The 22,750-nt window shown below is 42.7% G+C and overlaps 1 protein-coding gene across 3 annotated transcripts; it reads right to left on the bottom strand.

Moving 5' to 3' along the window:
- Positions 1-1,917: 1,917 nt before the first annotated feature.
- On the bottom strand, positions 1,918-21,247 carry RXYLT1 (ribitol xylosyltransferase 1). Of its 3 annotated transcripts, none has more exons than XM_088453838.1 (6): positions 21,166-21,247; positions 19,135-19,302; positions 7,262-7,364; positions 4,033-4,347; positions 3,097-3,267; positions 1,918-2,749 (listed from the first exon to the last, which is right to left on the bottom strand). In XM_088453838.1, exons 1-6 carry the CDS (start codon positions 21,167-21,169, stop codon positions 2,335-2,337), a joined length of 1,176 nt encoding a protein of 391 aa, XP_088309964.1. In that variant the 5' UTR covers positions 21,170-21,247; the 3' UTR covers positions 1,918-2,334. The 3 variants fall into 3 exon arrangements, with proteins under 3 accessions (XP_088309964.1, XP_088309963.1, XP_088309961.1); XM_088453837.1 differs by lacking the exon at positions 21,166-21,247 and adding an exon at positions 20,832-20,946; XM_088453835.1 differs by having other exon boundaries at positions 1,919-2,749; positions 20,976-21,241.
- Between the last annotated feature and the right edge of the window lie 1,503 nt (positions 21,248-22,750).

The raw sequence follows: 22,750 nt of genomic DNA, 5'->3' as shown, positions 1-22,750 counted from the left end.
ACCTACCCTACACGGTGCAAACAAAATTTTCATGTGTTTTTGTACTCAATCAACCCGCTGATGCAAGGTCAAAATTGCTGCCAACTTTACTGTACAACCGGACCATTTAGCCTACTAAGCTCACTCTATATGTAGCACTTACCTCATGTGTCAAAGACCTATTTTTCTATAGAGACTGTAATCTTGCCAGGCTCTTACCTCTCGGTTTGTGTTAACACTGAGTATTATTTTATTATTACTATGGGGTCTATTTACTATTTGGATGGAGATAAAGTGCCAACCAATCAGCTCCTAACTGCCATGTCACAGGCAGAGTTTGAAAAATGGCAGTTAGGAGCTGGTTGTTTGGTACACTATCTCCGTCCACTTTATCTCCATCCAAGGCTTAGTAAATAGACCCCTATGGTGTTTCCAATTGTAAAGAGCAGCAGAACATGCTGGTGTTATGTAAAATGGCACCAGAATGTCAACATGAACTTTACGTCAACAAGCAATATGTTAACATTCATTTTGCATGTTAAAGCCATATAAATGCCTGGGAAAATCTAGGCAGACCTGCACAAACTGAACTACAAGGTGATTCCAAAGCTGCATTTTGCTGTATGCAGCAAATGTTTTCCTTTTTGTAAAAGGACTCCTGTAACGGAATCAGTATGAAATACCGCCGGCCCTCTGGCCACCATTTCAAATCCCGGCAGCGGCAGGCCGACAGAAGCAGAGATCCTGGCAGCGGAAGCCCGACAGCGCTGGAAATCCCGATCGTCTGTAGGCAAGTAAAAACTAACCTAACCCTCCTTAGGGGTGCCTAACCCTAACCTCCCCAAGTGCCTAAACCTAACCCCCCCTTCCCCGCTGCCTAAACCTAAGTCCCCCGGGGGGTGCCTAACCCTAAGTCTCCCCCGGGGGTGCCTAACCCTAAACCTCCCTCCCCCTAGCCTAACCCTAACGCTCCGGGGGGGTGCCTAACCCTAAGTCCCCCCCGGGTGCCCTAAACCTAATCCTCCCCCCCGCGGCTGTCCGCTCGCAGCGCCCGGCATCCCATCGGGTGCCGGTCTCCCGGCGTCAGGAAAATGACAGGCGTCTAGATATAGACGTCTGTCATTTAACCCTCGACGGGATAAAGCAGTCAGGAAGCCGGCTGTCGGGATTAAGACAGACGGTTTCCCGGATTGCTTCTCCGTGACTACAGAGGGAGACCACCCTCTTACTATAGAACCAAGCGGTTATCAATAGGCTGATCCTGTCGAGATCCATTTAATTTTGTTTGGGTCAATGAAATCTGTGTGCACACAGCATACACTACAGAACACAAAAAAAATAATAATAATAATAAAAAAAAAATAATGAATACAGTGTTCTTATCAGGAACACTGAACTTCATACTCTCAAACACAGCATAATTGTAGAGGGGGTGGGGTATATTTACTAAAGTGTGGGTTTTTACAAATCCAGATGTTGCCCATAGCAACCAGATTCTATTATCTTCTAGAAGGTGCTAGGTAAATGCTAAGTAGAACCTGATTGGTTGCCAAGGGCAACATTTCCACTTCTAAAAGCCCACACTTTAGTAAATATACCCTGGTGTTTTTACACGGTTAAGAACAGAGTAAAGCCAGAACAGAGTAGGTAAAGTGCTGCAGTCACACACCAATCTGCAGATACGCACATAAACTCTGCAGCTTAGTATAGCAACGAGTGCAAGGCTATATGCAAACAGATGCACAGAGTATGCAGCAAGAGGAATTTAGGTGACTACATTTTCGATATATGCTTAGTTTTGCTCCTCAAGTATGATTTTAATGTAGTGCAGTACCTTAGTTTAAGTCATATATTTCACTATCATCCATAGAAAAGTATTTGGATCACAAGTGACTTATCGTATATAACAGTGGAAACAGGAACTTGTAGGCTATAAAGTTTGACAAATCTGTTACCATTTGGAGAATACCAATATTTTAATCAGTAATAACAGTTCCACAACATTTATAGTTTCTCAAATGAGTAATTTCATCTTTAAAGAAGACAAAATGCTGCAACAGGTTGAAAAATTAATTTTAAAGGCTGAAAAGTGTAAAAACCATCTAATTTCTTGCTTCCAGATATTAATAATTTGTCAGTCTGATGTTTTATTTTATGAGAAAACACTATGAAGCACCACTTATAATGTATAGAATAATAGAGACCACATTGAGCAACAGAGTTTGAGGCTTTCTGACTCCAGTAAGCAGAAATAAATGTACTTTATCAAGTGATATGTCCATTAATACCACAACTAGAGAACACCAGTGTCAGAAATAAATTAATAAAGGAGAGGTCAAACAACCATATTAAACATCACTTATCACTATGTAGAAATGTCTTTTCAAGAGTTTCAACAAACTTTTTTTTGAGCTTTAATCTGAATTGTCTGTACCATTCTAGAATCATTTTCCTCCTTTGGATCTTCTCATGTAAGCTCATGTTCTTTTCTAGATCTAGAATAGCAGGAAGTTCTTTCCACGATTTAATAAAAATAAAAGGAGCTCCTAAAGACTTTAGTAATTGCAAAGGAGCATTGCGGTGTACAGAAGAGTTTCCACAAGTTCCCGGTGTCATCACATCTTCTACTACAGGAACAGACCCACAAGAGCATGCTTCATAAATTCTGTAGCACTCTGTGTTTACTCCAACCGGGCTTAACGTCAGGTCACTCTGCAGCAGTGCATCCTGATAGCTCCTAGAACTCTCATTTGACTCCAGGGGTTGCCACCTGTTTAGGAAGAAAATCAATGAATACATATTTACACACCATTTCCATGTTAAAAAAAACACACAAAAAAAAAAATAAGTGTTGCTTCTAGAATTTTCATCTGTGAAAACTTTTTGATGATGCAAATGGATGCATGACTGTTTGTATACTTTTTAATATGTACCTCTAAAGGATTTGTGGCTTTTTTTTAGGGGATCTCTGACAGCAGGAAAAATACTACATTCAATTAAACTAAGACAAATTACAATGGCATTAGATGCTTTACAAGTCTACAACTGAATAATTTAAACCCCATTTGCAATGAGGCACAGGAGTAAACTACTGATTATAAGTTATTAAACACTTACTGATTTCTGGGAGAGATCCAACAGTGCTGATCAAGTCCATCCTTCCTTATAACCTCCATAAGAGTCTCCCTAGATGAATTGTTATACACAGTTCCAAAGAAGTTGCACAAGTATGGCCGAGAATCATGAACCAACGACCAACTCGGATCAATGGCTGGAAAGTTTCTATATCTGTGAAATGATGACATGAAACATTATTTGATGTTCATATGCTGCAGATAAGAGAACGTAGTAATTTTATTAATATTTTGCTATTTGTGTAAATAAAATTGTATTGCGTGTCAAACTAGGAACAAATGGTCACCACTGTGAACCTCTTCTTGCAATATCATGTTCATAGTACCACAACTAATGCAAACTGCTTGCATACTGCGTTAGGTCATGTTCACATGAGCTGGAGTATATAAAAGGCATAAACATCAGCTAGCATATTCACATGGTAAATTGGGTAGATCAGACTTATCAATATATAAGTTAAACAGTAGATTTGCATTTATTCTTAAACTAAAAAAAAAAGACACCTTGTACATTAAGCTTGATAAAGGGATCCTTGATAAAAAATTATCATTCAATCATGATAATTTAAGATCTATACATAAAGCTTCATTAAATGGCATCCCAACTCAACAATTTCCTAATGAGCGTGATGTTCTCTGAGTTTAATTGCTTAGACGGGACTGTGAGCACCATGATACCACAGTTCCAGTACATACTGCAGGGACCAGGCAGGCTTGTTTATTATTTCTATAACAAAGGCAACATAAACACATTTCAAAATTACATGTTGTTTTTTTTACATAAAAATATATTAGTAAAATAAAAAAAATATATATAGTCTTTAGTTAGCTGTAAACCTGCATGACACACATTATTATTTGCTTAAAATCTTTTGTCACAGAAAGTTATGCAAGAGAAGATTGCTTTCTAAAAACTTACGTAGCCACCCCTAGAGGCCACTGGTAAACAACATCTTCATCAATCCAAGTACTGTCATAGACAAGAAAAAGGTTCTCCAAAAACCCTCCATTTTTCTTCAGATAGGGACGGATCCAGTTATTATTGCACTGTTCATTTCCAAGAAGTATGGCAGCAACATGCTGGAGTTTATGGTTGTCAACTAGTGTTTGTGTGTATTGTAGCCATTGAGTGGCAAAATAAATCTTAGTTTCTTCTCTGCCATTGAGAACAAGAACCACATTCCCAACATCCACTGAGAAGTATCCAGGAACTACTGCAGGGCCAGTGATGAAGCTAGACAGAAGCAAAAGAGAAAAAAAAAAATGATGGCACAATGTTAAATCGCTAGGTTACATATATCTAAATACATTTACTAATAATAAAATAAGCATACAAGAAGGGACCATAAACTATTGCAGCAGTTAGCCACCAGTGGCACACAAGGATGTTTTGGCTGGCACCTAGTGGGACATCCCCCGAGGCCAGCCACTTATGTTGCTGGACACCACAAACACCGGGTGGAACAGATCTCAGAAATCCGTTCCCCACTTAACTTACGTACTCAGTCTCTCTCCTCCCATTGGCTGGACATGACATCTGTGGAAAGGCGCACACCACATGACCTGCGCGCCGTCCTAGATTACAGTGGTATTGGGATTTCTGTAACCCAGACAGAAGAGTCTGCCTTTCCAACGCAGAGTGCCAATCAAAGAAGGTAAGTATGGGAGGAAGATGCATCAAGGAATTGCTGTGGTGGGGGGTAATTTATTTGATGGTGGGGATACTCTAACAAGGTGTATTTAATAAATAGGGACACTAAATATTTCATGTCAGGGCATTTTGATTGGAAATAGGTTTCTGTGTTAACTTTTTAGGTCTAGTTATTTAATGATAAGGTTGGTTTTTTTTTGCGGGGAAGGAGGGCAGGGGGGGGTGGGGGGGATAGGTCTGTTTAGTAAATGTGAACCCTACCTTGCTGAGGGCTATTCACTCATCACCAGGCTGTACATGTTTCATGTACCTATCCAATTTTATAAACAGGCCCCCAATATTCCGGGATCCAGACAATTATCATCCGAACGTAAATTAAGAGGAGCAGCAGGTAGTGAAGCTTTGAGAGGTAGGAGAGAGTAGATCATTCTGCTAATGGTCCCGAATCTGGCAGGGCAGTCCTGAATTTGAGTAAATTATCTACTTAGTCCAGAGGTTCTCAAACTCGGTCCTCAGGACCCCACACAGGTCACTTTTTCCAGGTCACCCAGCAGGTGCACAGGTGTACTCATTACTCACTGACATATTTTAAAAGATCCACAGGTGGAGCTAATTATTTCACTTGTGATTCTGTGAGGCACATGCAAAACATGCACTGTTTGGGGTCCTGAGGACCGAGTTTGAGAACCTGTGACTTAGTCAGGACTTTTGTTTGACTGAAAGAAGAGTTAGGAGATATGTCCTGCTTCACGCCGTTCTGCTTGTGAATGTGGAATTGCTTGCCTGTTTGGATATTTTGTGTGTTGTACTCTGGCGGTGGAGAGGGTACCCCCCTAGAGGAGGTTTAGTGTTTGCACAAATGTACCAGCCCTGGAATATTGTAGGCTCTGAATGGGAGAAGTAGCAAATTACTTAGAAGAAAGAGCTATGTAGACTCACTAATTTTTTGTGAGACATAAAATACTGAAACAACCACTATATGGATTTAAAATAATATTTTTATTTATACCAAATTCATCAGTTTGACTGTGATGTTCAATCCTTTGACACTATATTTACATGAATATTGGTTATTAAGGCACTGTATTAAAAGGTTTTACCTCTTCACCTATAACAAAGTTGTACAAACATATAAAAGTACAAGATTTTGTTTCAGCAAAATAAAAATATAAAACACATAAAATGGCACTTCTGAACCAATAAAATAGTTAGCGAAATCTGATAACTTAAAACAGCATACACAATAAAAAAAAATAGTAATACTAAAATATAAAAGAAGCTCTCACTTTGTGGAGATGTTCTGCAACGTGTTTCTTTGTACGCTGACCACGAAAGTTATTATATACAAAACATAAATATAATACAGTAGCATCTGCGGGAGTCTGTTAAAAACAATCAAAAATACATTCCAATGTTTCAGTACTTTTAAGGGGTTATCCAATTCAACGCAATGTGCTGCTGGGCATCGACACAACTATCGCTCAATTACAGTAGCCACGTCATCGCAAGTTTTCATGTGCACCTCTAAGGGGTTGTCAACTGCCTGAAGAAAGGTCAATCCGTGTAACGCGTTGCAGCGGTACTGGAGGTAAGAAATTCCTCTTTATTATTTATCTTTATGCTTCACTTTTGTTTTTAAAATATTTGTGAGATTTTATTTTTTTTTATATTATACAGTGATATGTTTTTATATAACAATTTTGTCTACTATTGTGAGAAATTACTCCCCAGAACAATATTTATTATCTTGATACTATTTATTATTTTGGGATATGTACCAAGGACATCCTCCTTACAATATGGAATTGATCCATATAGATTAATAATTCATCAATATATTGGAGGAACATTTTCTTGTTTTCAAAGCTCATTTAGTGAGTAAAGAATGAATCAATCTACCTAACTGTGGTTGAAACCTGTAGTTTCATAATCTTGGCATCACAATTGAAATTTGAATCCGGATTATAAATGAGGGCTGAATTATAGTATCTTATGCTGGGTACACACTGGCAGATATATTGGCCAATCAACTGATCGGCCAATATATTGTGTGCCCGTTGGACAGTGTGTACCAGCTATATGTCTGAACAACGTTGTTCACAGACATATCGCATCTGCAGTGCTGCACAGCCGATGGCAGATATATCTGGAGATATACTGGGGCATCGTGCTGTGTGTACAGGCGGTCAGCCAACTACCCGTACATTTGCAGCAGACAACGCGGGGAGGGGGGCATGACACGCCAGCGGGACTTGCGGCCAGATGATGGTTGTTCAGTGTGTATGAACAACCATCATCTGCAGATCACTCGATATGCAGCTATATCTGTAAGGTGTGTACCCAACTTCAGTCAGTGACAGAGAGACATTATTTTGTATGTTTATAGTTTTGAAGGGTTGTTTGTGAGTAATCTTATTACCCGTTGCTGCAGACTGAGATACTCCACATGGTGCCAGCTGAATCCTCTCCTATATGGAGTTGGAATAAAGTCACATACCTGAAATCGGTTCTTCCTGTTATAAGTTTGCCTTCTCTCAGCTGACCAGCCACATCTGGAGGTTCAAGTGGTCCTTCCAAAATATGCTGCCACAAGTAGAGTCCTGCAGAGAACAAAATCCATTATAGTAGAAAGAACAGATGTACACAAGCTGTAATTGTGTTGTTTACTGGCAATTTGCTGTCTAGTCAACAGGAAAGTGTATTTAAAAAATTTAAAAGAAAATAATTTATGTATTGCTAGAACAGAAAGTGCTTCATATTATTTTAGTCACATTAAGCAGAATTTTATATTTTAGAATGCATGTGCCATTATTTAATCTTACCGCCTGAGTAGCAAATTAAAATATAGAAACCTTTCAGGAGTTAAACATAACTATATTTATTTTTCAATAAAGCATATAGCACAACTATGTGAGCATAGCCTTAAAGTTCTCCATAGGCTAGAACACACCATCAAGGATGCTCACTAGAAAAAACAACAACATGCTTTCTGCTTAACAATTACGTTTTATTTTATTGAATTACGAACATTAAAATGTATGTTAATAGTATACTAATCAATTCATAGAGCACTATCCCAGTTTGAAGCCCTATACCTTGCTCTGTGGCATTTAATTTTGTAACGCTATAAATTGTGTTTAAAGGTGGCTTCTTTCTTCCTTCCTACTTTTCTCTTGCTTAGCAAAGGTCGACTCCTTTATGAGGACCAACAGCATCAGATTTTCCAGTTCATTGAAGTCCGTTCTAGTTCTGTAAGGTATATGTATATTACTGCGCTAGGTTTTGAAGCTACTCATTAAAATTGGAACATGAATGAAGGGGTTTATGAGCGCCATATACAGTGAATACACTAGTGGCACCTGTAAAGGAAATGTTTAGATTAATAAACCATATGTTTATAGCTCCTTTTAGGAGAAATTGTTTAAGGTGAAGTCCGGTTCAAGATTGCTATTGCTGTTGTGCTGTAAGCCCTGACTGTCCCTACCTTATCCCTCCGATGTATCCTCCTTGCGGGTCAGGTCCGGGCTGAGATGGTAAGTAGCGGAGCTGAGCCTGGCCTTGGCTCCCAATCCAAGTGTGCCGCTGGCGTCTGGCCGAGTGCGGCCGCGGGTGATGACGTCAGTGGGATGCAGCAGGCAATGCGAGCGGCTTTGCAGCCAGAATAGTTCAGTACCGGATACAGGTCACCTTTTGCCTCCAATGCGTTTCGTGCCTTCAGGCACTTTGTCAAGGATGGCAATAAGCCCACTAGAGGTTATTTAAATATCTAAAAAAACGTTATTTAATTTTAATTAAAACAACGGAAGTGGTCACCGGAAGTGGGTAGAAAAAGCGTTATCCATGTGCTGTCCTCCATATTTATGGATTAAAAGAGGATATTTTTTAAAAAACAGTTTACAAAAGGTGCCACATCTATAAAGTATATTAAAATATAAAGATGTGTATAAATGTATTAAAAATTATATTAAAATTATATAGCTTTATAATATGAGTAATTAATAACTTCAAAAAGGTAGATAAAAATTTATATCTATGTTTAGCCCTGATGGTTGCAGGGTCTTTAGATCATAGATCCATTTTGTTTCTATTCGTTTTAAACTATTTACAATATTTCCACCTCTACAGTTTCTATATACTTTTTTGTACTACTATAAATTTCAACCCTACTGGATTTTTTTGATGTACGGCTGCAAAGTGCTTTGAAACACTATGGGTCGGTAGACCTCTTTTTATATTATAAATATGTTCCGCCAGTCATGTCTTAATTTTTCTCTTGGTTTGACCTACATACTGGAGCCCGCAGGGGCATTCCAGTAGATAGATTAGTTCTTCACTTTCACAGGAAACAAACACTTGTAGTTTGTACTTTTTTCCAGTAATGTTTGATTTGAATTCCTGTGTTAGTTTTGTAGTTATTATTTTTTGAGTCTTGCAAGCTGTACATTTAAGATAATAGTGATGTCCTTTATTCAAGAGTGAAGATTCATCTTCCAAGATAATATAGCTTTTTACTAGCTCTTGTTTCATATTCCTGGCTTTGCGATATATGATACGTGGGTTTTCTAAGATGTAAGGATTCAGATCAGCATCCAACTTTAGGACATGCCAATGTTTTCTCACTAAGTCTTCTATGGCATTGGTATTACTATTGAACTGTGTTATAAATTAGAGTTCCCTTTCTTCGTTTTTGATAGTAATGAAATCTTTCCTCTCAAGTTGTTCTATTTATGTTAATTCAATTTCTAGATCTTTGGATTTGTAACCTTTACTGATAAAATTTGTCTTAAATTTTTTGATGGTGTTCTGAATTCTCAGTACAATGGTGTTTGATCCGTCTGAATTGTCCCCCCGGTATATTTTGAATCCATATAATAAAAATGAGCTCTATTTAAGGGTAATATAGAGAATATATATATATATAGCACCTGTAAAAAAAGATATGTTAGAATAATGTTTATAGCCCCTTTATAGAGATATGGTGTTGGTGGGTTCCGTTTAGCAGTCACTGTGCCTTGTGATGGAAATGGAACAAACTCTCCCTACCTTACCCTTTCTAGTGAATCCAATTCCTCCGTCCTCTCTCCAGAGTCGGTCCGGGTTGTGAACAGGGAGCCGGGCCCTGGCTCTTTGCTCCACGTGGACCGCCAGCGTCTGGCTGTGAGACATTATTCTAACATATCTTTTTTACAGACAGCTTGAAGTTCCAATAAATTGATTGGCAGGGCGTAATCGATAGACGTCCAAATGCCCCAAAAGGCGGACCGGACACTGCGCCCCAGAGACTGGCGTCCGTTTAAGGATTACTCTAGATGAGATGGCCATAGCCACCCAGACAGAGACAGACTCACCTCCAGAGAGAGCATCATCGTCTGAACAGTGATGCGATGGAGAAAGCCATTCCATCTGGAGAGGATCAGTTTTTGCAAAGGCCTGGAATGGAACTGAGCATATTCCACCCTTCCGAATGTAGATACCCTGGATTCCAGAACCAGCAGTAGAGAGTGTAATGACACTCGTCGACTGTGGAGACATCCGCGCACTCGTAGTTGAAGAGTGGAGATCTTGTCTGACTTCAGAAGGATTCTCCGATTCTGAAAATCCAACAGAGCTCCCAGATGAATCATACCCTGTGAGTGATTCCGGGAGGACTTTTTCCCAGTTGATAAACCATTTGTGCTTGTGAAGGAAAGCAATCGTTAACTTGAAATGGCTTTAAAGTACCTTGGTGATCCTGCTAAGAGCAGGAGGCCGTCCAGATACTGGAGCAGTCGGATACCATGAACAGGTGAGCTGCCATAAAATCCATAAATCCGGTAAACCCCGGTGGGGCTGTGGACAGTCCAAAGAGCAGAGCCCATCCAAAGAGCAGAGCCCAAATACTGGAAGTGTTGCAGTGGAACAGCAAACCTGAGATAATGCTGATGAGAGGGCTCTATAAGTACGCGTCCTAAATATTCTGCGAGACCATAAAGTCCCCAGGTTCCATAGCTCGGATGATGGAGCGCAGGGGTTCCCTCCTGAGCCTAGGCACCTTTAGGAACTGGTTCATGGATTAGAGATAGAGGATAGGTCAATGAGGACCATTCGGCCTCTGCACCAGAAAGAAAGTAGAATAACCTGTCCACCGCTGAGATAGTGGAGCTGGCATAATCACCCCTGCTTACTGCAAGGACTGTATAGCTTTCTGGATTTGTAAAGCCTTGTTCGGGTCTGAAGAAGGGCCTGTGTAGCAAAACATGTGGGGAGGCCGTTGAAGCAATGAGAGGGCGTACCCATGAGAGACTTCAACTCTTACCCAAGCATTTGTGGTGACGTGACACCAGCACTGGGCGAACTGAAAAAGTCGGTATCTCACTCTGGGACCCCCCAGATGAAGACCTGTCCCGTCAGGATGTAGGTTTATCCTTAGGATTAGAAGCAGGACGTCTGGATGTCCAGGTCAGCTCGGTACCGGGTATGGCGGCCCTCATGGAGGCTGACCTTTAGGCTGTCCCTGAGGACAAAAAGACTTAACAGATTTAGGGCCTGATTCAGAGTTCGGGGGGGGGGGGGGGGGGGGGGAGAGAGAGAGCGCGAGAGAGAGCGCGAGAGAGAGAGAAGGAAGAGAGAGAAGGAAGAGAGAAGGAAGAGAGAGAAGGAAGAGAGAGAGAGCGAGAGGAGGAAGAGAGAGAGAGAGAGAGAGAGGAGGAAGAGAGAGAGAGAGAGAGAGAGAGAGGAGGAAGAGAGAGAAGGAGAGAGAGAGAGAGAGAGGAGGAAGAGAGAGAGAGAGAGAGAGGAGGAAGAGAGAGAGAGAGAGAGAGAGAGAGAGGAGGAAGAGAGAGAGAGAGAGAGGAGAGCGAGAGGGAGAAGAGAGCGAGAGGGAGAAGAGAGCGAGAGGAGAGAGAGAGCGAGAGGAGAGAGAGAGCGAGAGGAGAGAGAGAGCGAGAGGAGAGAGAGAGCGAGAGGAGAGAGAGAGCGAGAGGAGAGAGAGAGCGAGAGGAGAGAGAGAGCGAGAGGAGAGAGAGAGCGAGAGGAGAGAGAGAGCGAGAGGAGAGAGAGAGCGAGAGGAGAGAGAGAGCGAGAGGAGAGAGAGAGCGAGAGGAGAGAGAGAGCGAGAGGAGAGAGAGAGCGAGAGCGAGAGGAGAGCGAGAGGAGAGAGAGAGCGAGAGCGAGAGGAGAGCGAGGAGAGAGGGGAGGAAGAGAGAGAGAGAGGAGGAAGAGAGAGAGAGAGAGAGAGAGAGGAGAGAGAGAGCGAGGAGAGAGAGAGGAGAGAGAGAGCGAGGAGAGAGAGCGAGAGAGAGGAAGAGCGAGAGAGAGGAAGAGCGAGAGAGAGGGAGAGGGAGAGAGAGGGAGAGGGAGAGAGAGAGAGAGAGAGAAAGAGAGAGAGAGAGAGAGAGAGAGAGAGAGAGAGAGCGCGAGAGGAGAGAGAGCGCGAGAGGAGAGAGAGAGCGAGAGCGAGAAGAGAGCGAGAGGAGAGCGAGGAGAGAGGGGAGGAAGAGAGAGAGAGAGAGAGGAAGAGCGAGAGAGAGGAAGAGCGAGAGAGAGGAAGAGCGAGAGAGAGGAAGAGCGAGAGAGAGGAAGAGCGAGAGCGAGAGGGAGAGGGAGAGGGAGAGGGAGAGGGAGAGGGAGAGGGAGAGGGAGAGGGAGAGGGAGAGGGAGAGGGAGAGGGAGAGGGAGAGGGAGAGGGAGAGGGAGAGAGAAAGAGAAAGAGAGAGAGAGAGAGAGAGAGAGATTGATTAACTGTGTACCTGGACAAACCATGTTGCAATGCAAGGGGTGTAAATACATAATTATTTTTTGCATGTGGGGTAAATACTGGCTGCTTTTACATGTAGCCCACAAATACTGCACAGCTTTGTTATTACTCTACAATTTAGACGTCAGTTTGGACACCTCCCTCCCAAATCTCTCTGCACATTTTAAGTCTGCCCCACCTGCAGTGCAGCATGGTTTCACCAAGATGATCAGTTGAGAGAGATATCTCTCTCTATTTCCAACTCTGAATCAGGCCCTTAGTCCGAGGCCTTGTAGTGGGAGTAGCTGAAGGCAAAAATTTAGCCGTTAGTGATACTTCCAACGTTGCTACAATCTTGTCAAGGTTAGGACCAAACAAGATCTTCCCAATATAGGGTATCCATTTTAAGGTCTATCTTCGAGTCCACCTCTGCCTTCCAAGAGCGCAGCCATAGGGTATGGCAATGGATACAGTCGCAACTGAAACCCTGAAGGTGAGGAGACTGGCATCCAATATAGTTACTCCAACATATGAAACTGCATTTTTTATGTGAGCAACAAAAGACATCTGATCCCCAGAAGTTTCTGAGGGAAACAGCTCTACAAATGCATCAGCCCAGGACTCAATAACATTAGCCAACCACGCTAAAGCCATGGTTGGACAAGCAACAGCCTCTGAAAGCGAGTATATTGATTTCAGGCAAAGTTACCACCTACGGATCCGCAGAATCCGTCCAGGCAGGAACGGGAGGCGTAGTAGCGCTCTTAAACAAACGAGTAACATGAAAATCCACCCCAGGAGGTGACTCCTATTACTTGTAATAACCCTCAGGGAATGGGAAACATGAGGCCAAACGCTTTTGTGATACCTGTTTTGTGGCGATAGCCAGACTCCCGCCATGTGATCCACCCGCTGGTCAGAGAAGGGAACACAGCCGAAGAGAACAATGCTGAAACTGAGGGTGATTTGATTTAGGTGCAGGCTCGACATCCTCTATAACTAGGATGGACTTGACCGCCAGCACCAAAACAGGGATAATACTACTTGATTGAGGCTCCCCCTCATGTGAGAAGGAAGGAGTCCGATACATCATCCAGTTCACCCTTGGCTGACGATGTATTGACAGCAGTGCAGACTGAATTAACCACAGGGCGTTTATTACGCCATTTTGTGTTTCATAGAAAAGACATCCATCCAGGGTGGCTGTTGTGATAATCCCTGCAAGGGAAATGACAGACTGTAGTGGTACCTGAGGGAATTGCGTGTACTGTGAAAAACCCTGGTGGGGAGCGATAGTCTGCATCACAGGAGCACCGCTAGAAGCTGCGAGATACCCTGAGATGAAAGGGCAGCATGTTGAAGTAACCCCAAGTAAGTTACAACAATGGGGGCCGCCAGGCGATCCGCAATGAAGGCCAGGATCTTGACAAAGATTCCGCCCAAGGGGGTCCTGTAAGAGGCCCAGCACCTGACAGTGCCGTATACATAACCCTTTGAGTGAAAACCTCAGTATACATACCTGCAGTCCATGACTTGCAGGATAGAAAAAATGGGTACAGTATCGTGCTCTATTTTCTGGTCAGACCTATCTGACTAACCATCCTTGTGGAAATATCAAGCAGCGTTATACTGGTCCTGACTGACGCTAGGATTAGCTGCAGGGACCCATTACCAGCGTATGCAACACACAGTTCCATCTAAAATATGGCAACGTGAAGCACGCAACAGTATGTGACACACCTCACAAATATTGATAGACATATATATATATATATTTTCAGAATCACCCTAAGTACGCCTGTATTAGGGCAGATTGTAAAGAAAAGGGATAGATATATACTGACAGGTGACAGAAAAAGCACAGACAGTCAGCACTAGCAAGTCACATACAATGCAGAAATATATATACATAAACATTACATATAATATACTGCAAATGGCACTACATTCAACTGCCCAGATTCAGTGTCTGGGAAGGCTATAGCACTGTGTACACATACCCAAACGGTGAGGTACGCAGGGGGACTGGACCAACTGCTGTCCTAGGAGTTCTGCTGCACCATAGAAATAAAATGGCCACCTGGAGACCTCAGAGCGTGGCCCACGGAGGAGGCAGCTCAGGGGCGCCAGACTGTAGAACTGAAAGGCGCGCTGAGCTGAGGGGAGGAGCCGCTGAACAGGGAAGGCTGCCTCCCCTGGCCGGCTATTAACCCTGGCTCCCGATCCTTAAATCCCTGGTGGTCTAGTGGACACGCGGGGTATGGGGGGGGGGCGCCGCCGCTGCCAGCGCCTCCGGTCTGCCCCCAGAGACCGGAGGCAACGGACTGCATAAATGCGCGGATCACTGCAAGCGGTGATCCGCGACCTTACCTGTCCCCGACGATCCGGCAGCAGTCCTGGGCGCTCGCAGAGTCCGGCTAGTACAGACTCTGGGGTCCTGCCGAGATCCCCAGATCTGTACTGGCGTCTCAGCGCCGGTGGAGGAGGGGCTGCTTGGACGTCCTGTGGACAGTCCGACGCTACTGCTCTGAAGAGTCTAAAAGGAAATAGAAAACTTTAAACTCATAGAATAAAAAGTAGCTTAGGGGCTGCTAATCAGCCCCCCCCTGCGTTAACGGTGACTCGACTCCAGCCAGGCACCAACTTAAAACTGAGGTGCCTCTGGCTTGGGGGCAGGGTTATAGGGAGAGTGGATCCAGTGCATCCTGGGAGCTGAAAGCTTTAACTGCGTGGTGTCCGGATTTGGTTCCCAACCTATACATACATACACACAGTCAGGTCCATAAATATTGGGACATTGACAGAATTTTCAGATTTTGGCCATTATTCACCACCACAATGGTTTTGACATGAAACTAACAAGATGTGCTTTAACTGCAGACTTTCAGATTTAATTTGAGGGTAATTACATCCAAATCGGGTGAACGGTGTAGGAATTACAACTGTTTCAATATGTGCCTCCCACTTTTTAAGGGGCCAAAAGTAATGGGGCTATCAACACAAAAGCTATTTCATGGACAGGTGTGGGCTATTCCCTCGTTATTTCATTATCAATTAAGCAGGTAAAAGGTCTGGAGTTGATTCTAGGTGTGACATTTGCATTTGGAATCAGTTGCTGTCAACTCTCAATATGAGAGCCAAAGAGCTGTCACTATCAGTGAAGCAAGCCATCATTAGGCTGAAAAATCAAAACAAACCCATCAGAGTGATAGCAAAAACATTAGGTGTAGCCAAATCAACCGTTTGGAACATTCTTAAAAAGAAAGAACGCATCGGAGAGCTCAGCAACACCAAAAGACCCGGAAGACCACGGAAAACAACTGTGGTGGATGACAAAATAATTATTTCTCTGGTGAAGAAAAACCCCTTCACAACAGTTGGCCAAATCAAGAACACTCTCCAGGAGGTAGATGTATATGTGTCAAAGTCAACAACCAAGAGAAGACTTCACAAGAGTGAATATAGAGGGTTCACCACAAGATGCAAACCATTGGTGAGTCACAAAAACAGGAAGACCAGATTAGAGTTTGCCAAACAACATCTAAAAAAGCCATTACGGTTCTGGAACAACATCCTATGGACAGATGAGACAAAGATCAACTTGTACCAGAGTGATGGGAAGAGAAGAGTATGGAGAAGGAAAGGAACTGCTCATGATCCAAAACATACCATCTCATCATTGAAGCATGGTGGTGGTAGTGTCATGGCGTGGGCATGTATGGCTGCCAATGGAACTGGTTCCCTTGTATTTATTGATGATGTGAATTCTGAAGTGTTTCGGGCAATATTATAAGCTCATATTCAGTGAAATGCTTCAGAACTCATTGGACGGCGCTTCACAGTGCAGATGGACAATGACCCAAAGCATACTGCAAAAGCAACCAAAGAGTTTTTTAAGGCTAAAAATTGGAATGTTATGCAATGGCCATGTCAATCCCCTGACCTGAATCCGATTGAGCATGCATTTCACTTGATGAAGACAAAACTGAAGGGAAAATGCCCCAAGAACAAGCAGGAACTGAAGACATTTGCAGAGCATCACCAGGGATGAAACCCAGCGTCTGGTGATGTCTATGCGTTCCAGACTTCAGGCTGTAATTGCCTGCAAAGGATTTGCAACAAAGTATTAAAAAGTGAAAGTTAGATTTAGGATTGTTTAGTTTGTCCCATTACTTTTGGCCCCTTAAAAAGTGGGAGGCACATATAGAAACCGTTGTAATTCCCACACCGTTCAACTGATTTGGATGTAATTACCCTCAAATTAAATCTGAAAGTCTGCAGTTAAATCACATCTTGTTTGTTTCATTTCAAAGTCATTGTGGTGGTGAATAGAGGCCAAAATATGAAAATTCTGTCAATGTCCCAATATTTATGGACCTGACATATATATATATATAATTTTTTTTTTTTTTATATATATTAATATACTTTATAGATGTGGCACCTTTTCTAAACTGTTTTTAAAAAACTATCATCTTTTAATCCATAAATATGGAGGATAGCACATGGATAACGCTTTTTCTACCCACTTCCGGTGACAACCCGTTTTTTAATTAAAATGAAATAAAGGTTTTTTTAGGTATTTAAATAACCTCTAGTGGGCTTATTGCCATCCTTCACAAAGTGCCTGAAGGCACGAAACGCATTGGAGGAAGGTGGTGACCTGTATCCAGTACTGGACTATTCTGGCTGCAAAGCCGGTCACATTGCCTGCTGCATCCCACTGACGTCATCACCCGCGGCCGCACTCGGCCAGACGCCAGCGGCACACGTGGAACAGGAGCCAAGGCCAGGCTCAGCACCACTACTTACCATCTCAGCCCGGACCTGACCCGCAAGGAGGATGCATTGGAGGGATAAGGTAGGGACTCAGGGCTTACAGCACAACAGCGATCTTGAACCGGACTTCACCTTAAACAATTTCTCCTAAAAGCAGCTATAAACATATGGTTTATTAATCTAAACATTTCCTTTACAGGTGCCACTAGGGTATTCACTATATATAGCGCTCATAAACCCCTTCTTTCACGTTCTAGTTCTGTACTGGTCCTCTAAACCACAGGTTCTCAAACGCATTCCTCAGGATCCCAAACAGTGCATGTTTTCCAGGTCTCCTTACAGAATCACAAGTGAAATAATTAGCTCCACCTGTGGATATTTTAAAATGTGTCAGTGAGTAATGAATACACCTGTGCTCCTGCTGGGTGACCTGGAAAACTGTGTGGGGTCCTGAGGACCAATAAAATAGAAGTGTTGGGTCCTGAGGACCGAGTTTGAGAACCACTGCTCTAGACAATACAAAATTATCATCAGATGGTAAGAATGTCCAGTGCTTCTCAAGAGAATAATTTCTTGTCTTCCAGACCTCGGCTCCTGAACACCTCTCCACATCTGGTGGCACTGCTCCTCATTGACTGGTTACTGCCAAAAAGTGCAGGAAATATCTAAAGAAATAACAGGGCTTGCCCTTACTACAACAGAGTTCTGGCTCATGAATCTCGTGGATGTATACATTTTTCTGTTCAAGAAGTCATAAAAAAAAAAAACAACACTTAGGGGCCTATGTATCATAGCTTGATGAGAGATAAAATTGTGAGATATAAATCACCAACCAATCAGCTTCTAACTTACATTTTATAAGCTGTGTTTGAAAATTGACAGTTAGGAGCTGATTGGTTAATACTTTTTATTCCCACAATTTTATCTCTCATCAAGGTTTGATACATACAGTAGGTCCCTTAATGAACGCAGCTAATGCCATTATCCCATACCTCTGGAGATCAACATGTCCCCCCCATGACCAACGTTAAAGGGCCCATACACTAGCGATGGTTCGCTGTGTTCCTGCAGGAATGAGTTTGGGAAACACTACCCTAGACTCTCAGTGGTTTAAATGCATTGATCTCTCTAAGACCCTGGAATATCTATCATGTTATATGCTAGACAAAATCTTGTCTGTACCTCTCCTGGTTGCAGTTCCCTACCTAGATGTTTCCTTTTCCCCTCCCACAGTTTTCCTTCCCCTTTTTCTCTCCCAAGTGTTGCTGTGTTATCCTGAAAATTTTTGCTATTTCAGGTATTTGTAGTGTAGCATTATGGCAGATACAGCATCTTTGGTTCACATCTCTGTTGTCTGTGGTTACTGTATTATTCTGGAATGATTGTTGTAAAATGTCACTACTTTTCAAACAAAAAAAAGATTGCATGAAAAAAAATGTTATGTTTCATTGCATAAAGATAAAGAGATTTGGGTTATATGAAAAAGCCTGCGAGTTGCAGGAGGCTGCGTGATTTTTTTCAAAACGAAAAATAAAAACTTCTGAAGTTCTCAATATAAGCAGGTATGGCTTTCATTTATTTGCACACCCCAACATAAGACTTTTTTTTTGTTGGCCAGCCCACCTTCCCCCAACCTCTACCATGTCCTAGAATAAGAAAAAACATTCTATTGGTGATTAAAAGCAATATTCTTTATGCTGGCAGGCATCTGCAATGTAATTCTATTGGAGCTAGGACCTAGCCTTTCTCCATAAGTAGACCTAAATCCATAACGAATCCTCATATATGACGTATAGGCTAGACTGAGCCTCATACACACATGCTAAGTATTGGAGAACAGAGCTAAGGCTTTCCTTATTAATCTGGACATCACTTACCAATAGCAGCCTTGCCCCATATCTGCACTCGGAGTTCTGCTTCTTGTCCTGACTCACGATTTAATAAGCTTTTCCAGTTACTGTCTGTTTTATGAAAACGTGACACTTTGTGGTTCTTTTCCTCATCATCCCAAGGATTCCATAGCTCACTTGCCAAGTTAAGGGACACTTACAAGAAATAGAAATTTGCATTCACATAAGGATAAATTTTTTTCACGTATTCTTTGAAATATTGGTTAATAGTGGGAAACAGAATAATAAAATAACTAATCACTAAAACAGAGTAATAGCACAGTGACATGACACAACCATCATCGCTATAAAGAGAACTAAATAGGCTGGCCAATTATGGTGCACCCCAACAATCATGCATACTAGATGGGATGAGGACATCTAAATGCTGTGGCTATCGGTTTCTGCGGTATTCCTTACACAAGTATGTTTGCTTGTTTCTCTGACAGAGCTCATTTGAAGGGAGAACATGAAAAAAAACTGATGAACATGTAGAAAGTCTCCCAATTCCACACCTGCTGGCCCAGTCTGCCCACATCCTCACTCTGGGACTGATTCCGAGATGTACACTAATGCCGCTGCGTGAAATATAGGCAAATGTCGCAGCCTACGGAAATTGCATTGAGACGCCCACCGACAGGTTTGCAAATCCAAGCGACGGTTTACACAGATGTAGCTTGTTTGCAGATCAGTCGATTATCGGACTTCTGAGTAACCCTATGGTGGTGCAGAATGGCTGCAGGAACTGAGACGCCGGAGCCATTTTGACTGCATACGGGATTGCAGTCGCAGGCAGAGACACTCCCCGAAAATGGTTGTGATGCATCTATGTTTAAGTCACCACCTTACTGGGGGATATGGTCAATATCCTGGCAAAGGGGCTGCCCATGCTTAGAATCCTGGCGCCGGAATGCCGAATCCTGATGCGGGTATCCAGAAGGTATGTAGTGGGATTAGACACTAGGGGAAGAGTTATGCACTGGGTGGGGGGGTTAAGTTTAGTGTGTGGGGAGGTTAAGTTTAGGCACTGGGGGGATTGGGATACCTACCGACAGGTGTCTGTATCCTAACCGACAGGATGCTGGCATCAGGATTTTGACCGCCGGCATCCCGTACCCAACCCCTTACCGCCCACAAACACTCCCTGCCTGTCAATCACTTTGCAAATAAATCCTAACTACAAGTGATATCACTAATGTAACTTGATGTATGTTCAGACCACCGATAATCTGTCAACTGCGTACTCATCGGCATTTGCGTCATCTCTGAACCAGGCCCTCTGTACTTTTACCCACGTTGCCTTAACCACATTACCAGTTTGAACAGTGATCTAACTCCTAATTTTTTGTCTGCTCCCCCCTCATCCCCTTGTGCATCTCGCATCTTCTGTACTTCTCTATGTGTATTCTGCAATGTACATATTAAATCTTTTAGGTTTAAAGTTTTGGAATTAATGCATTTATGCATACTGAACGTTCTGCATTTGCCATTGCTTGTTGGAACCCTACCAGTTATGTACTATGCTCTATTTCCTCACTGTACAATAATGCAGAATTTTGTGTTATCATATTAACTGCAGTCACGTATGATTTTAAGTTAACTCGTGTTTTTTCCCCCTTTGTGAAAATACAATGAAAACATCAGCTCACTGCAGATCTAACAACATTAATATTTATGCAACATACGCTTTGACATTCCTATAGCTCAATGTAGTCCCCAAAATAAGATAATAATCTGTATTAATGTGCCTGAGTAACAAAAATGCTTTGTAACGCTCCCTCTGCACCGCATCAATAATTAGACCTCCAGGCTATGTATGATGCACATACCTCCCTCCTTCCTGCTCACCACCCTGTGCACCCGGGACACCTGGGAGGATTTAAAGAAGACGTGATAGGCTGCGTAGCAAGAGAAGCCGCAGTACAGGGCGACTAGAACGACATAGCACAGTCTCTTTCTGGTGAATCTCATCCTGCTGCTTCATTTCCTCCCATGTCCCCCTCCTTCTCCTGTATGTACCCATCAATGTTCCCTCTGCTCTCCCCCACTGAGTCGTCGGCTCGTTGCAGCACTAGTGCAGTGACCCGGCCGCCTTTCCGACACTCATGTAACCAGCGATGTGATTGGTTATAGTTTGGTGGCTGCCTATAGGCTGATTGCTGCATCAGTCAGTCAGTCAATGTTTGGAGCGTTTTGATGTTTCTGCAACGCATAGTTGTGTGTGTAGCTGTATTTCTGCTGCCTACTAATATACATACTGCTGTGACTCTCCAACTGTTGTGAAACTACAAGTGCCTGCATGCTTTATCAGCTGATCGGAGAGACAGTATGCTGGGACTTGTAGTTCCACAACAGCTGGGTTGGCCTGGGCAGGTGTGGACAGCGGTGTATTCTGTCAATGAAAGGTGCAGCGAGCTCTCACCTGTGCAGTTCTTTCTAAGGTGACCAAGACATGGACTGCTCCCAAACTTCCACTTATATTTTAGTGTGCCCGTCACATAACAGTTCATTCGCTTCAGGTTTTTGCATGTAAAAAATAAAACCAGCAAAATTACTGGTGCCGCCAGCACTCTGATGTGATTATAGTGTAAGTAAATGGGCTACTCAAAAAGTCACAAGTTGAAGCCATGTCCTCCCCTTCACGCCCTAATTATTCCCACCCGGCATCGCAGGATCGGTCACAGATATGCTGATCAAGATCAAAAAATTATCGTGATTGGTACCGGTGAAATTTAACATGTAGAATTTCACTGATCCTGTGACAGATAACGGAACATTGAAAGCCAATGGTTGGCATTTCCAATCGGCGGATCGGCGTTTCCGTTCCAAACGCAGGATTGCGAGATCCGACGCCTGATGTATTATAAAAACACTTTTTGTCGTACTATTTGGCTCAAATGTTCAAATATTCAGGGGTGAAGCTAGGCTTTCTGTCACTCGGAGCAAATACTCCGGAGTGTACCGCCATTCCCTCCCCATTCGATAGTAACCCGCTACCTATATAACCGCCATATAATGCAGAGAACATCACAATGACTGCCATACAATACATAGAGCATTGCAGTGACTGTAAAACTTTGCAGATAACATCACAGTGACTGCCCTATAATACAGAAATCATCTTTGACCACCATATAATACAGAGTAGTATGACTGGCATACAATACAAAGAGTATTTTTGATCACCTTACATTATCAATAATTACCCTTCCACAGAAAGTACATTATTAACTACTTCAGCATCATTGTAGCAACCCCATTTAATAAAATATAACCCCTTTATGATACTTACATACATAATCCCAATTATTAGTTATCCCCAACATCATCAAATAATTCCATTTATGTACATTAACCCACTAGTCTCCCTCAGGGCAGGATGCATCAAATATACCCAGCCCCTATTTGAATGCATACCGGTACTTGTTAATTCCGGTATACATGAATACTTATCTGCCGGGACAGCTCTTCCGATTAAAATCTGTTCTTGCAAAGAAGTGACCCAGGAGTCATAATGCACCACCATCATCCACAGGGACCGTAGAGGGATCATTTGGATCACTTCCAGGGAGTTTTTACGATATGCCCACAGGCTTCCACACCA

This window comes from Taudactylus pleione, unplaced genomic scaffold, assembly GCF_031769625.1.
Source record: "Taudactylus pleione unplaced genomic scaffold, aTauple2 ptg000040l, whole genome shotgun sequence".
NCBI lineage: Eukaryota > Metazoa > Chordata > Amphibia > Anura > Myobatrachidae > Taudactylus > Taudactylus pleione.
The sequence above is the reverse complement of the archived record's forward strand: the minus strand, read 5'-3'. Positions and strand labels throughout refer to the sequence as shown.

Excerpts from the sequence above, each read along its gene's own strand:
- RXYLT1 (XM_088453835.1), bottom strand. The coding sequence starts at position 21,117 with ATGAGATTCACCAGAAAGAGACTGTGCTATGTCGTTCTAGTCGCCCTG. Across the intron at positions 3,268-4,032 it reads TGGCCTCTAGGGGTGGCTAC|ATATAGAAACTTTCCAGCCA; the intron begins GTAAGTTTTTAG and ends ATCATTTCACAG. Across the intron at positions 2,750-3,096 it reads TGGATCTCTCCCAGAAATCA|GTGGCAACCCCTGGAGTCAA; the intron begins GTAAGTGTTTAA and ends CTTCCTAAACAG.